This window comes from Drosophila biarmipes, chromosome 3L (genome assembly GCF_025231255.1).
Source record: "Drosophila biarmipes strain raj3 chromosome 3L, RU_DBia_V1.1, whole genome shotgun sequence".
In the NCBI taxonomy this organism is placed as follows: Eukaryota; Metazoa; Arthropoda; class Insecta; order Diptera; family Drosophilidae; genus Drosophila; species Drosophila biarmipes.
In genome coordinates this window covers 10,431,943-10,446,020 of record NC_066613.1, presented here as the reverse complement: position 1 = coordinate 10,446,020, position 14,078 = coordinate 10,431,943, and the positions used below count along the sequence as shown (strand labels likewise).

At 43.2% G+C, this 14,078-nt stretch overlaps 7 protein-coding genes across 7 annotated transcripts; 4 read left to right on the top strand and 3 right to left on the bottom strand.

The window, feature by feature from the left end:
- The first annotated feature begins 1,273 nt into the window (after positions 1-1,273).
- On the top strand, positions 1,274-3,284 carry LOC108027981 (probable cytochrome P450 12c1, mitochondrial). The gene is given in 7 exon segments (XM_017099607.1): positions 1,274-1,458; positions 1,460-1,539; positions 1,542-1,656; positions 2,167-2,304; positions 2,306-2,400; positions 2,403-2,686; positions 2,688-3,284. Coding segments are annotated over 7 exon segments (1,494 nt in total).
- A 502-nt stretch (positions 3,285-3,786) lies between these two features.
- Positions 3,787-4,727, top strand: LOC108028793 (charged multivesicular body protein 1b). The gene is made up of 2 exons (XM_017100774.3): positions 3,787-3,962; positions 4,042-4,727. The coding sequence occupies exons 1-2, from the start codon at positions 3,941-3,943 to the stop codon at positions 4,629-4,631; spliced, it is 612 nt and encodes a 203-aa protein (XP_016956263.1). The 5' UTR covers positions 3,787-3,940; the 3' UTR covers positions 4,632-4,727.
- Positions 4,728-5,166: 439 nt separating this feature from the next.
- On the bottom strand, positions 5,167-5,877 carry LOC108028791 (TCF3 fusion partner homolog). The gene is made up of 2 exons (XM_017100773.3): positions 5,697-5,877; positions 5,167-5,634 (listed from the first exon to the last, which is right to left on the bottom strand). Exons 1-2 carry the CDS (start codon positions 5,795-5,797, stop codon positions 5,316-5,318), a joined length of 420 nt encoding a protein of 139 aa, XP_016956262.1. The 5' UTR covers positions 5,798-5,877; the 3' UTR covers positions 5,167-5,315.
- Positions 5,878-6,059: 182 nt separating this feature from the next.
- On the top strand, positions 6,060-7,082 carry LOC108028499 (SAGA-associated factor 11 homolog). The gene has a single exon (XM_017100374.3). The coding sequence runs from the start codon at positions 6,232-6,234 to the stop codon at positions 6,820-6,822; it is 591 nt and encodes a 196-aa protein (XP_016955863.1). The 5' UTR covers positions 6,060-6,231; the 3' UTR covers positions 6,823-7,082.
- Positions 7,083-7,088: 6 nt separating this feature from the next.
- On the bottom strand, positions 7,089-9,171 carry LOC108028495 (gram-negative bacteria-binding protein 1). The gene is made up of 4 exons (XM_017100371.3): positions 8,761-9,171; positions 7,908-8,692; positions 7,466-7,843; positions 7,089-7,400 (listed from the first exon to the last, which is right to left on the bottom strand). Exons 1-4 carry the CDS (start codon positions 8,876-8,878, stop codon positions 7,203-7,205), a joined length of 1,479 nt encoding a protein of 492 aa, XP_016955860.1. The 5' UTR covers positions 8,879-9,171; the 3' UTR covers positions 7,089-7,202.
- Positions 9,172-9,437: 266 nt separating this feature from the next.
- Positions 9,438-11,801, top strand: LOC108028497 (gram-negative bacteria-binding protein 2). The gene is made up of 5 exons (XM_017100372.3): positions 9,438-9,657; positions 10,072-10,504; positions 10,561-10,874; positions 10,929-10,985; positions 11,092-11,801. Exons 1-5 carry the CDS (start codon positions 9,534-9,536, stop codon positions 11,547-11,549), a joined length of 1,386 nt encoding a protein of 461 aa, XP_016955861.1. The 5' UTR covers positions 9,438-9,533; the 3' UTR covers positions 11,550-11,801.
- LOC108028498 (uncharacterized) lies at positions 11,687-13,512 on the bottom strand. Its single transcript, XM_017100373.2, has 4 exons — positions 13,371-13,512; positions 13,102-13,309; positions 12,754-13,036; positions 11,687-12,529 (listed from the first exon to the last, which is right to left on the bottom strand). The coding sequence occupies exons 2-4, from the start codon at positions 13,267-13,269 to the stop codon at positions 11,778-11,780; spliced, it is 1,203 nt and encodes a 400-aa protein (XP_016955862.1). The 5' UTR covers positions 13,270-13,309; positions 13,371-13,512; the 3' UTR covers positions 11,687-11,777.
- Positions 13,513-14,078: the final 566 nt, after the last annotated feature.

Sequence of the window (14,078 nt, the reverse complement as noted above, 5' to 3'; positions counted from 1 at the left end):
TGCATTTCCACCTGAACACTTTATTGTAAGGACCTGAAAAGAGGCTTGATTCGAGATGGTAAAGGAAGAAGGTATCAAATTTTGTGGTAGTTTAAAGTTCAATATATTTCTAAGAACAATCTGGTAATAAATACAAATAAATGACCATTTAGGTTATGTAATTATTTATTATAACATTTAAGAAATCACATTGGCTTAGAAAATAAAATATAACGAGACATGTTAAATTGTGTCACACACATCCCACACTTGCAGACCTGATGAGGGACAGTGATACCTGGCGCATGTGCTCCCCCAGTCATGTGGGCGGCAGTCGAGGCAAATTGGTGTTTACTCGTTCGTATGCATACTACCTATTTTGGCCAAGTGGGTTCGGGCGTGGCTGTGGCTATAAAGGGCCAGGACTGTAATTTAAGCCGGTAACGTGTTATCAGACTTAATATGTAATACATTCCGGTGGTCAGTTGGGATTGGTGTGGGCCTTGGGAGGCGTCGAGTGCTCCGCAAAGTTCCCCAAAACAATGGGCCCCTCGCCCTATTGTTTCGGATTTAACCCTTCGCTGGAGTGTTTGTGTGCTCGGCCGATTTGGCCCTTTTGTTTTGGTTTATTGTTTTTGAAATGCACATAAAATGCGTTTTGCCTTTGTCCTCTCTGTGCTCCAATGCAAGCGTTTGAGACTCATATATTATTGATAGAAGGCGAAAACGGGGGAGTGGGATGAATAGATCCATTGCACCGCCATTTTCTGGAACAGCAAAATTGCAAAATGAGCTTAATCCGCGAAACCTAATTTAAACCGCTATTATTCTGTGTATGGGGAGCAATCGTGATGCTTATAAAGTTATTGATTATTATGGCCACTATTAAACCTTCATTTAAATAACAGTTGGCTTGCCAAAAATGCTCTAAAAGCGGGAACGGCAAACATTTATCTTTACTTTGTTTATACATTTTTAACTTTAATATTATTGAATAAATAATACTTTTTTAATATTTGGATTAATTTTTATATCATCTCTATGGAGGGTGCAAGCAATATACATTTTACACAACTTCGCACTGAATGATTTCTGTGACACCCCTGTGTATACTGCAAAAGTAGGTTCGTAGATTGTGGAAAAACTGTTTATAATTCTTGGTAGGCAGAAAATGCTCGGGACGATATCTCGAGAACAAAGCTTTCGGAAAACCCCAAAGACAAGGCATTTGGAGCGCTCTCTCACTTCTTTCCATTGATTCCATTCGGAATCATTCCACCGCGCGATCTTGACCATGTTGCAAGTTATTGCGCTGGCTGCCACCAGAAATCCGGAGGCATCCTCGTACGTGCAGCAGATCGAGTCGGAATGGGAAACTGCCAAGTCCTTCAAGGAAATTCCGGGACCGTATCGGTGGCAATTGTTTCGCGGCTTCCAGAAGGGCGGGCAGTACCACGAATGGGAAATTAACGAAGTGACTGCAGTTTGGCGACATATGCCTGCTGCCGGGACTGTTTAAATTGCCCTCTAGCGTGGTGCTGTTCACTGAGGAAACCTTCGAGAGGTCTACCACACCGAAGGTCAGTGGCCCGTCATAGGTGGCTCCGAGCCCGTCGTCCACTATCGTACCAATAGGAGGGATCAGTTCTTCAAGGACTGCATCGGATTGTTCAGCAAGTGAGTGAAAATAATACAGGTTATAAAAAAAGATAAGAATTCATATTATCAGAACAATATGAATTTATGAATAGATAGTGATTTAAAATTTAAAAGTTATTAATTGTTCGGGAAGTGAGTGAAAATAATACAAGTTATAGAAAAGGTAAAATGAGAATTAGTGAGAAAAAATTTAAAATATAATAAACTTAAACGAGTTATCCATCATATCAGAATAATATAATATATAATATAATTAATATACAAATTTGAATTTAATATTATTATATTTTTTTAATTATATTATTGCTTAGGCCAATAAGAATGGGAATGTCTGTTGTTCAGAAAAGATATTAAAATAAATCTTTAAATTATAGAAATTTTAAAACATTTAAATCAGTACTCTTCCACCAGTACAAAATACTTTCACTTAAAAAAATGTTAAAACCTTTAAATCGGCAATATTAATTCATAACCTTTTTTGTTACAATACTGCGTACTAATTCTAATTTATTTGTTCTCCATTTTCAGTGGCCTCGATTGGGGAAAACAGAGGAGCGCAGTGAACCCCGTCCTCATGCAATATCGCAATGCGGCCGTCTACCTTAAGCCGATGCAGCGGGTTAATCATCAGTTTGTGAAACACATCCGGGAAATTCGCGACCCGGAATCTGACCTTCAAATCGGTGGCGACGGTGGCCCTAGACAGGGATTTGGGACTCCTCCGCCAAGCCAATCCACCTCCCGAGGCCAAGAAGAACATCGATTCCTAATGGAATCGTTCTTTGTACTGGGAGTCAGACCCTCGATATACAAGTACTTTCCCACACCCACCTACCGAACGGTCAGTCGGGCCATGGATGAACTCTTCGAGATCTGTTCGTCGTACGAAAATAAGGCCATAGAAAGGATTGAGAAGAAATCGACGCAAGGCGAGTCTAAGGATTATAAGAGTGTTTTGGAGCAGTTGTTGCAGGACAGGAAATTTGCCACTGTTATGGCCATGGACATGCTAATCGGAGGAGTGGATACTACTCCTCTCACTATTCTTCACTTCGGCCATTTCGGGACTATTGCTAAACCTGGCAAAGAATCCGGAGAAGCAGCCAAAGCTCAGGAAGGAAGGGCTAAGCAAGTTACCTTCGCCAGATAGAGATTTCACCTTGGAGGACATGAAATCCCTTTCACACTTAAAGGCATTCATCAAGGAGTCGATGCGTGTTTACCCAGTCGCCTTCGCAAACATCCGATCAGCAGGAACAGATGTGGGTATTGATGGCTACCAAGTTCCTAGGGCCACACACCTAATAATGGCCAACAGTTGTCTACTAAACGAGGGTCGGATCTATCCCCGGGCAAAAGAGTTTATTCCGGAACGCTGGCTACGCCAGAAAGATGTGGACACCAACAGTTCGGATGTCCTGATGAACAACTGCATTAGTTCCTTTATAAATCTTCCCTTTGGGTTCGGCCCTCGCTTGTGCGTGGGCAAGAGAATAGTGGATCTGGAACTCGAGCTCACGCTGTCCAACTTGGTGCGAAATTTCCAGATTGAATATAAACACCCCATTGAGAATCCGTTTAGATGCACATTTATGTTTAAGCCTAGAATTCCGCTTGATTTTAAATTCACTGATTCGATATATTAAAATGTTATCGTTATATATGGGATTTGTTTTTACTACAAAAAATTATATTTATGTTTTGTTTTCATTGAAATGGTAGATTTAAACTTTATTGCAATTGCAGTCCGACTCAAGAAGATAGCCATACGAATTATAAAGGCATTATTAAACAAAAACACCACCTAAAGGGGACACAAAGTCTTGATATACATTACACTACACATTCTTTCAAAACATTATCCCAAGGGACCTTTATTTTTAAACCATTCGTAACTCAAATGTCTTACAAGGTTAAATTAAACAAAAACTCCTCAAAATGGATTTAAGAAGTCATGTCAAATAATACTCATCGTACTAAAGAAATACAACCTTCTATTTAAGTATTATCTCTCATTTTCTATCATCTATATCTACAAACATTTAACAGAGCTCTTAAAAAGTAACAGTCAAATTTGAATGCTTAACAGCACTAACATTGGCGCCTAACAGCACGCGACACAGAAACAGCTGTTGGCTGGGTATTCCCCCCGTCTGGTCACACCAATAAAGTGATTCATACGAAACCTCCAATAAAAACAACGTAAATTGAGCAAATTCTCCTGTTTTAGTTGGAAACCAACTGCCAGAAACTCTTTCGCCTCTTCATTCGATAGTGTAAATTCATCAAGCTGGGTAACGACATGTCTACGAGTTCAATGGAAAGTAAGTGGAGCGGGGCGATGACGCCAGACAAAGAATTTGCAGTGACTGACCACCCACTCCCCTTTTTCTTCGCCCGTAGAACACCTCTTCAATCTAAAGTTTGCCGTAAAGGAGCTGGAGCGGAACTCCAAGAAATGTGAGAAGGAGGAGAAGCTGGAGAAGGTCAAGGCCAAGAAGGCGATCCAGAAGGGCAACATGGACGTGGCCCGCATCCACGCAGAGAACGCGATTCGCCAGAAGAACCAGGCCGTCAACTACCTCCGGATGAGTGCCCGCGTGGACGCAGTGGCCAGCCGCGTCCAGTCCGCCCTTACCACCCGCAAGGTCACCGGGTCCATGGCCGGAGTGGTCAAGGCCATGGATGCAGCGATGAAGGGAATGAACCTGGAGAAGATCTCCTCGCTGATGGAGAAGTTTGAGTCCCAGTTCGAGGACCTGGACGTCCAGAGCTCCGTGATGGAGGGCACCATGTCCGACACGGTGACCACCTCGGTGCCCCAGGGCGATGTCGACAACCTGCTCCAGCAAGTGGCCGACGAGGCTGGCCTCGAGCTCAACATGGAGCTGCCCAGTGGAGTCCAGAGTCAGTCGGTCGGAGCCTCCACGGCCGTGTCCCAGGAGCAGGACGAGCTCACCCAGCGACTGGCTCGCCTTCGCCAGGCCGAATAAAAGTGCGAAGCCCTGCCCGTTGAATTTCTCTGTTCTAGCAATTAAGTACATACATCCAAAATATAAAAATAAGTATAAATATAGTGGTTGAGAATGCTTCGCTTTTAGAATTACATGGATTAGCACTCCAAAAAACAAATAAGTAATCCCAAGTAGCGATGAGATTTTTTGGCAGTCCATTTAAGAAACGGAAAACATAATAACTCTGAATTACTTTGTCAGGTGCACACAAACTACCCTATTGTACATAGACACGGATGCGTCACGAATCTCCAGTCAATCGACCTCTCTAGTGTGCTATCAAAAGTGGTGTTTGATGGTTCAATGTGATTTTAATTTATGTCTTCGAAGTATAGCGATTGTACATCCTCGTTTTAAAGAATATATTAATAATAGTTTTTTGTTTGATACCTCCGTTTAAAAACATACAACGGATTAATAAAAATCACGAAAATTTAAAACATGCTATAATTTTGTAAAGATGATTTTGATAAGGCTTATTTATACCTATGTTAAATCTTTTAAATATAAAAAGAAATATAAAATGATTTATTTATTTATACGCCTTATTTAATTATAACATTTCAACTTTTACAATGGTATAGTTTTTATCTTACTAATATACATAGTACATACTATAGTTAATGTTCTTAAAAATAGAATATGCCAGAGAATAGCCCAAACTCAGGTTTCGATTTGAGGTTGGGGATGTGGGGGCGGGATTATTGAATTAAAGGCAGTTGTTGGCGGTTTGGCCTTTGGCTTTCGGGGCTTGCGAGGCACTGGAGGATTGGATCCAGCTTCAGATCCTGGAGCTCCCGTTCCATCTGCGGCCTGTTTGTTTTTGGGCTTGGGTCCGCGGCGTTTCTGCTCGGTTTTTCCCTTGGGATGAGGTGCCACCATCGGAACTGAGCGCCAATCGTCGCCGTGCTTGTCCAGCCGCCTTTTCAGTATTTCCACATCGTGGTTTCGCCTTCTCACAATCTTTTTGATTCCGTTTACCCTGGAAAATGAGCAATTCACATGTTTGTTTACCTTCCGTGGAACACCGATTTTGCTGCTCACCTCATCACACAGCGCTCATTTTCCGCCTGTATCTTCTGGCATTTGTCGTACAGCTTTTCCACCAGCTGTTTGTACATGAGGTTCTTTTTATTTAGCAGCATTTTATGCAGAGATTAATTATTTTCAATTTATTTGGTTGAAATAATTGTTGTTGCCATGTTTGGTGTGACCAGAGAAGCGCACTTTACCAGGCGTTGCCAGACTGGTTTGGTTTGAAAGTAGCTAGTTCACTTATTACTAACGGTTTATTTATAAAAACTCGCCAATATAAATATTAAAATGTTTTCCAATCAGAATTAGAGCATAACAAACCATATTCATATAAATTGAGCTGACAACCCATTGGAACTAGTTCCCCCAGATGTTATCCGGCCCCCTTCTGGCAACTCTCCAATTTAGCAAACAGCCGAGTAGAACAAACAATCTGCAATTAAACAGCTTTTTTCACCAACAACAACCGGCATGCCAAACAAATCTTCCAAGGCAGGCAGGAAGTAACCAAGAAGCTAATAGCATAGTATTTGCACCGAGTATTATGTCTGCAGCCAACATGCCCACGACGACAGGAGCTCAGGCATCGGGGAACCAAGTCCCCACAACCAGCACAGCCATCGTGAGCAACTTCCGGGAGCTGATCAAGGAGCCCAAGAACCTCGACGAGGCGGCCAACTATCTGTACCAGACGCTGCTCGACGACGCCGTGGCCGGGATCTTCATCGAGACACACCACCTGCGCAAGTCCGGCAATCTGGCCGCCCTGGACGGAGTGCCGGAGGACTCGACGTACCGCATCTGCGAGATGCCCAACCTGGACATATTCGGCATCTCCACGGCCAAGAAGCCGATGGACTGCACCTGTCCCAACTGTGATCGCCTGGTGGCCGCCGCCCGGTTCGCCCCGCACCTGGAAAAGTGCATGGGCATGGGCCGCATCTCGTCGCGGATCGCCTCCCGCCGCCTGGCCACCAAAGAGGGCGCCTCATCCGCCCACCTGCACTCCTCCGGAAATGCCGGGGGCACCGACGACGAGGACGACGTGGACTGGTCGTCCGACAAGCGCCGAAAGAAACCCAACCAGAACTCGCGGAACAACGGTTCCAAAAAGAACAATGGCAAAACATTTTAGATCATAGTAAATATCGTAATGGGAGTGTAATTAGCCATAAAGGAAGACTATCACATCAGTCAGGATTGTTTTTTAAATCGGAAGGTTAGGCTCTTCTTTTCACTGAATATTCTTGAGCAAAAATTATTCATTACACTTAAAATCCAGTTAGAATTTGGACTAAATCCTATTTCTCATTCTCCTAATTTTATTTTTTCTATTAATTGTAATAAAAGGCGTCAGGATGCCAACCAGGGAGCTTTCTAACAATACAAAATATAGTCTGATTTCAGTTTCAATCGATTTTTCCGAATTGCTCGCAAAGCTTTATTCGTGATAAGAACCTGCGTAGCACATTCATATAAATAATACTACTACACTATAATCCATAGAGCTATGAATCAGTTGGCGAAGACACGTATGTAGTCGATCTTCAGAGATGGCTGCTTCCAAGTGGGAAGCCATTGATCTTGGGCCTGGTGGAACTGCACCTTCGCCTGGGGATGGTAGTTGGTCCAAGGCTTCTCGTAGGTGGCGGTGCGCAGATGGTCCACAAAGTCGCCAAAGCCGCCAACAGACAGACCCAAAGACATGTAGAACTATAAAGGTAGATATGTTTCATTTAGAAAGATTTTCCTTAATTTGAAATAGATAAGCTACTCACCATCCTGTCGAAAGGGGCCATGGGACCGCCCTGCTTCCACCTGGGATTCTCGTCCAACTCCGTGAAACCATTTAGCATCTCACCATAGACTTGCCCATCAACCGAGAACAGCAGTCTACTGCTGCTCCAGTCCAAGCTGTACACGTGGAAGTCATCGCCGAAGTGGGAAATCTTTCGCTTGCTGAGCCACAAGTCCTCCCGCTGATGGGCATCCGTGGAGAGTACAGGGCCGCCATATAGCGATCTACCATCCACGAGCTTTCCTCGCGGCATCCTCAGCACGGAGTTACCTCTGGCCAGTGCCACTCGCAGCTGCCCGGACTCGTAGCCCGATTGACCGTACCACTCTGACAGAGGTTCCAGTAGCAGAAGGGGGACCTTATAAAGGATAAGGAACATAGTAAAGATTGGATATTAATAATAAATTATTAGTAATAAGTACTATCCAATCCCCTTTTGGCAGCTTGGCGCGAATCTCAATCCTTCCGTACTGGAAGGCAAAGGTGTCCTTGGTGTTAACGCGAGGTGTTACAATGGGCGGCATGATTCCACTGGGTCCACTGCCCATTGAGTGCAGCACACATTCCTTAAGTCGGTTGTGGGTGCCCGTGCAACGCTCCGAGAGATCGAGTCTGGAATTGGATATTGACAGATCCGGGCGATAGCTGGACCAAAGCAGCGGCTCGATCACCAGGTGCCCATACTGGGCCCTAGCTTTCCCATCATACAAGACGAACTCCGCATCCTTGGAGTCCAAGGGCACACGCACATCGTGGTTCCACAGGGATTCATTCAGCTGATCGAATGTCTCCTCGAACAGAAGTTGTCCCTTACAGAGAGGAGTGCCTATTTGTGGCGAAACCTGGGACTCGGAAGGTTCACAAACGGAGGGAACTGCGGATTCCGTGGCACTTCTTTCAGTACTCAGTTGATTGACATCCGCGAAGTCATCTTCATTGGGAGAACAGCCTCTGGGTCGATAGCTTCCACCCAGATTGCAGACAGCCAGAGGCTGCGCCAGGTCCTGGTACACGGCCTTCTGGTGCTGCACACTCGTCCAAAGATACAGAATATCTTGGGCTCTCAAAGGCACCGAAGTGAAGTTACTGGTCCACCTGCTATTCTCGGGTTTCACCAGTCTCACGTTGTATTGTCCCTCGTTGATAAAGGAGGTGAAATTCCGATTGCGATTCACATTGAAAGCCACCACCTTGACGCCTTCTTCATCTAGGTGTGATATAAATAGAACAGGAAAAAATAAAATAAGCCTGAAAAGAGCTGAGCCGTTTATTTACCTGGAATAGAAATGCTGAATCCATTCTCCAGAAGCTCCACCGTGGGTGTGGGTATCTTGTAGCAATTGGTGTAACCAGAACATATTAGGAGCACTATTCCTAGGCACAGTCCAGGCATTCTGAATCCTCGTTTTCCGCACTGATCCCCAAAAGTCCGAAGCCTCTGACTCAGGCCTGTGTCTCTATCTCACTGGCAGACCGGTTTCTGCCGCTGGTGCTGGGCGATTAATATTTGTTTACTTTTAGTTGGTCCGGACAATCGCGATTCGGCGCATGCAAATCCACATTCATATCAGCACCGGCTGCGATCTGGCTTCTCTGGGAACTAGACATTTCACAAACAGCCCAAAGACCCCGAAACCGCAGTTCTAACGACACTCCTCTCGGGGATCCACCTTCCACTGAAAGTCCGAACAGCTGATGCGATAACAAAAGCTCGGCTTACACGTCCAGAAAATTATATTTAAAATAAAATTGTAAATTATAAATGATATTTAAAAAATAACTTCTTAAAATACATTAATTTTGAATAACAAGAATTTATTAAATTCCTTTCAAAACAAGCGTAAACCAGGCCGAAATGTCACTCTTTGTTAGGTTCATTAATTATTTTGGAGCGAGTGCAGTTGTGATTAAGAGAAGCTTCAACCGGTGCAAGCTTTCGAGATCGAGATTTGCAATCTGATGCAGTAGTCCCACTGCAGAGCTTCTCAGAATAGAACGTTAATCGGATTCTAGTTAGTGCATATACTAAGAGCAATTAAAACTGCGTCATGAGGTGGACAGCTCTACCGTGTGTGCTGTTGCTCATCTCAGGCCACCAAATATCGGGGTTTAAGGTCCCCGGCATCGATTTCGAAAATCTGGATGAACTGGGATTCGAGGTGTCCATACCAGGTGAAGTTGAAGCGCTTGTTGGTGCTAACTAATTGCTATCATTACTTGACGGGACAGGTCTCATACCGAAAAAGCTCCTATCTACAATTTAAAAGCAATTAAACGAAATTGAATAAAAAAATAATAAGAAGATCTGGCATAATTTTAACGTTAACAATGGTTAAATTATGTATATTTCGACATTTCTTAACAAAGAAAGCAATTTCCTCCTCGGAAATAAATATAATTCTCAACACACTTATACATACATACTTATTAATTAATTTATTTGCTGCTCTTGAAAAAAGTTGCACTCCTAAGCTTGTTCACATACGATATACAAATATTTTAAATAGCTTCTGAGGCCAACCTCACACAAAAATTATTAACAATAAACTAAGTTATTAAATAACATTTGTATTTTGTTACCTCAAGATGAACCCGGCATACAGCGCGTGTTCTACATGCTCCAGATAGACGACACCTGCCCGGCTTTGATGGACTATATCACGGAGGCCGTCAACGGCAGCTGGGTGTCCAAGCAGCGAACGGGTCTCCAGAACAACGACAAGCTTCAAATATCCCTGCTCGTGCAATACAACGAGGAGATCTTTGAAAAGAGTGAGACTATTGTGATCATCAACAAGCGGGTGCTGACCACCAGGAGTGCAAACTCGCGAGCCATCACCTTTCCATCGGGAGAGGGCGAATGCCAGGCCCTGATACAAACAAACCAGCAACCAAAACGCTGCAAGCCGGCCCAAACAATCGTCAGTCATGGTCGCCGCACCTGCCAGGGTGAGCTCATCTTCGAGGACAACTTTTCAGAGGCTCAGCTGAACAAGTCCACCTGGAAGCATGATATTAGGTATAAAATATTGGTAACAATATAACAGATTAAAAACAATTGTAATTACACTTTAGGCAGCGCATGTACCATGTGGAGGAGGAGCTGGTGGCCTTCGACGATGCAGCTCGGAACTCCTTTGTGAGAGAAGGCGAACTCCACATCGTCCCCGTCGTGGCCAGTGAGGTAACCGAAGGCAGCTTCAAGCTCGGAGACCGCTGCACGGCCATCGAAAGTCCGGAGCAGGAGTGCAACATTGCCCACGGCAGCTTCTACAGCATCAAACCTCCAGTCTTCTCCGCTCAAATTCACACCCGCGATTCATTCAGCTTCAAGTACGGCAAGATCGTGGTGAGAGCTAAGTTGCCCAAGGGAGATTGGCTTTTTCCCTGTAAGTATGCTAATTTATCCTCATACACTTATGTATATTTATAATTTTTTAAAGACTTGATGCTTCAACCGGTTTCCACTTACGCGGAAACCCACTACGCGAAACAATTGCGTAAGTTTAAAGAATCATATTATTTTGATAAAACCTCAAACATGAAATAGTTACTTATCCCAAAAGTTTTTAGATAAATAACACTTATTTCTTTTCTTATTTGAAGGAATTGCTTACGCCCGAGGAAACGCCAATTTGCGAACCAAGCAGGGAGATGACATCTCCGGTAACCATCTGTACGGTGGTAGTGTGGTGTGGCATCACGGTAACCCCGTGCAGTTCCTCAAGGATAAGCTGGGCAAGACTCACTACGGCGATGAGTTCCACAACTACACCATGATCTGGCAAAGGGATAAGATAACGTTGATGGTCGATGAGGAAGTCTACGGAGAGCTGTACGACGGACTGCCATTCTTCAGCGAGAAGTGCTTTATCATTTTCGGCGTCACAGTGGGCGGCTTCCTCAATTTCGATGACAGTGTCTTAGCCAAGGATGTCAAGCCCTATAAGAACAGGGAACCGCGGGCTGCGCTCTCCTTTTGGCAACATCGCGATGCGTGGGCCCCCACTTGGGGCAGGCAAAGCGCCATGATCATAGACTATGTGCGGGTCTATGCGGAATAACGAATCCATTGATCGCAAATAAAATATTTGTTACGTTTAGATTGACGAAAATTCAAGCCATTGACTTGTTTTACTGATTCGTAAAAAAATGAAGTAAAACGAAGATCTTTTCCATTCTACATGTTATGCAACTGATGTTGAGTTGGTCTTGTACTAATAGTCAGAAATTATAATTAGTTAATACATTTTAGAGAACATTAAGAAACATTAATTTGAATAAAAACTATATTAAACATTTTCTGAGTCGGTTAACTCAGTTTGAACCTTCTTTTTTGCGAAGTGGTTATTCTTATATACCCTATTTTTAATTCTATAAATCGCCATTCGGCAGTCCCTTTTAAAGTCATTCCATGTATAGTGCTCGTGTTTTACGGCTTCGAAAAGGGCGTTAAGCAGGTTTGTATATACCGCGAAGCCTTTTCTATCCTTTATGCCAGCGTAATTCATTTGGAAAAGCAGCTGATCGGAAACTACTCGTTTCAGGTTCTTTGAAATTCCGGCAGGGAGCAGCAATGCCTTGAGCATTGGAATATACTTCTCGGGACTGCTTTCCAAATTCACTTCCATTTCGTCTAATTCCTCGAATGAGGTAACAGGAAATACGCATTTCGTGTGGCGTGAGTGGCCAGGGTTTTCGACCAACTTTGAGACTTCCACCAAAATATTTGGGATCTTTGAGACCTTCTCCAATACCTTTGGGTTGTTATCTGTGACAATTTGTTTCAGTTCTTTAATATCCTTTCTAAGATTCTTAATTTCCTCAACCAATGCTGTGGAATTTTCTGGTATGTCCATGAAAGGATCTACATCTTTGAATTTCTGTTGGGTTTGAGCAGAGAGGTCTTCTTCCTGGATTGTTACCGGATCGCTCATGGTCCAGCTATTTTCAAAATCGTCGAACTCAGGCTTGGAATCTACCGAGTAGCCCAGGGAATCTTGCAGATCTACGCCTTCGATGGCAGTTGAATTGTTGGGTCGGGCTACAATAAAGGGAACAAATACGCTGCTAAGATCGTTTATTTTTAACCCTTGGAACTAGTATTATCCGACCATATAAAGTACATGTATGGGGGTGTCACAGAAACTTTTTGTATAAATACAACTTTTATGCTGAAAGATATCAGTGACACCTCCCATAGTCGTATTTAGCATATCAAAACAAGACTTTTTAAACCTTCCAAAAACGTTTATCTACAGATCTTACCGTTCCTCGAGAGACGACTAATTTTCCGATGACGAAGTGACGCGCCCTCCTCACTGCCGGATATATCCTTCCCCTTGCTCGAAAAATGTTCATTTTGGTGATCCTCCTGCTGGAGACCTTTGATCTGGAGGGATTCGGCGGCTTTGAGGAGATCGGGCAGCTGGCTCTGGGGAATCTGGACCTCCCCACGATACATATAGAGCACTATGGCATGTAGTTGCTGGTACTTGATGTCCTTCAGCATAAATATCGGGTGTTTGTCGTACTGCTCCTGCAGTAGGGTCTGTGTGGATGGAGTTTGAATGGATTGAGGGTACTTCTTTTAAGTCTGGAATATGGAATACTCACAGCAAAGTAGGGACTGAACGCAGACAGCACCAGTTTGTGGACCTTGAGATGCTTTCCCTCGGCGGCGAGGGTGCAATCGGACAGGGTTTCGTTGCCCAGGAGATTTTCGAACACCCCAATCAAAGTGGACTGGTGTTGGCTCCAACTCAGGCAGAGTTGATGATCCATTCTAAGGTGTTCCTAACGATATTGACCTAAGAGTCTAAAACTGGAGCAAAAATTTGGAATATATGTAAGGTCCATTTGATCAATAGAATCGGAGGGATTACCTTTTCTGAGAAATTGGAAATTGCGTAGACTTTCTTGACAATTTTTTGACTACGCGTTATTAACAAACCACCAATTTCTTATAAAAATAGTAAAACCAAAACAAAATACAAATTGCTGCTAGACTCAGTGTGACCAAGAAAGTTTTTGAAATTATTCTAAAAGTTGTGAGTGGGCGCGAAATATGAAAGGAAGGCGCGTTTAACAGATCACTGTTGTTGTATCTGGTATCAATGATAGAGTTTGCTCTGCTGAATGCAGCAAATGTTATTTCATAAGTAAATTTATTCTTGATCAAAAACAGACAGACTTAGCCTATCATACCTAAAAACCCTTAAGCCGATAAATTCTGTGGCTATTCGCATATTTGTAATTTGAGTTTAAAGGACTGTTTCTGATAGTAAAGGAAACGTTTTTTAACATTTAAATATCTGTTCCAAGCAAAAAAGTGTAAGACTAAACTTTTGAAACACTATTAACCATATCAGAGTCAAACCAAATTGGTTTCATGGTAACAATAAGAATATTCGAACAATTCTCGTTTACATATTTAATCAGAACTCGCAGAAATTGACTGTTAAAGAGATGTCCGTAGCAAATGTCAGTTTAAACAGGTATCTTCAAAAATTGGAAGTTTTTTTTGCCAAATAGAAACAGACAAGGAAAATGTATAACCTTTTTATTTTGCATTTTTACTGATTACTGATATA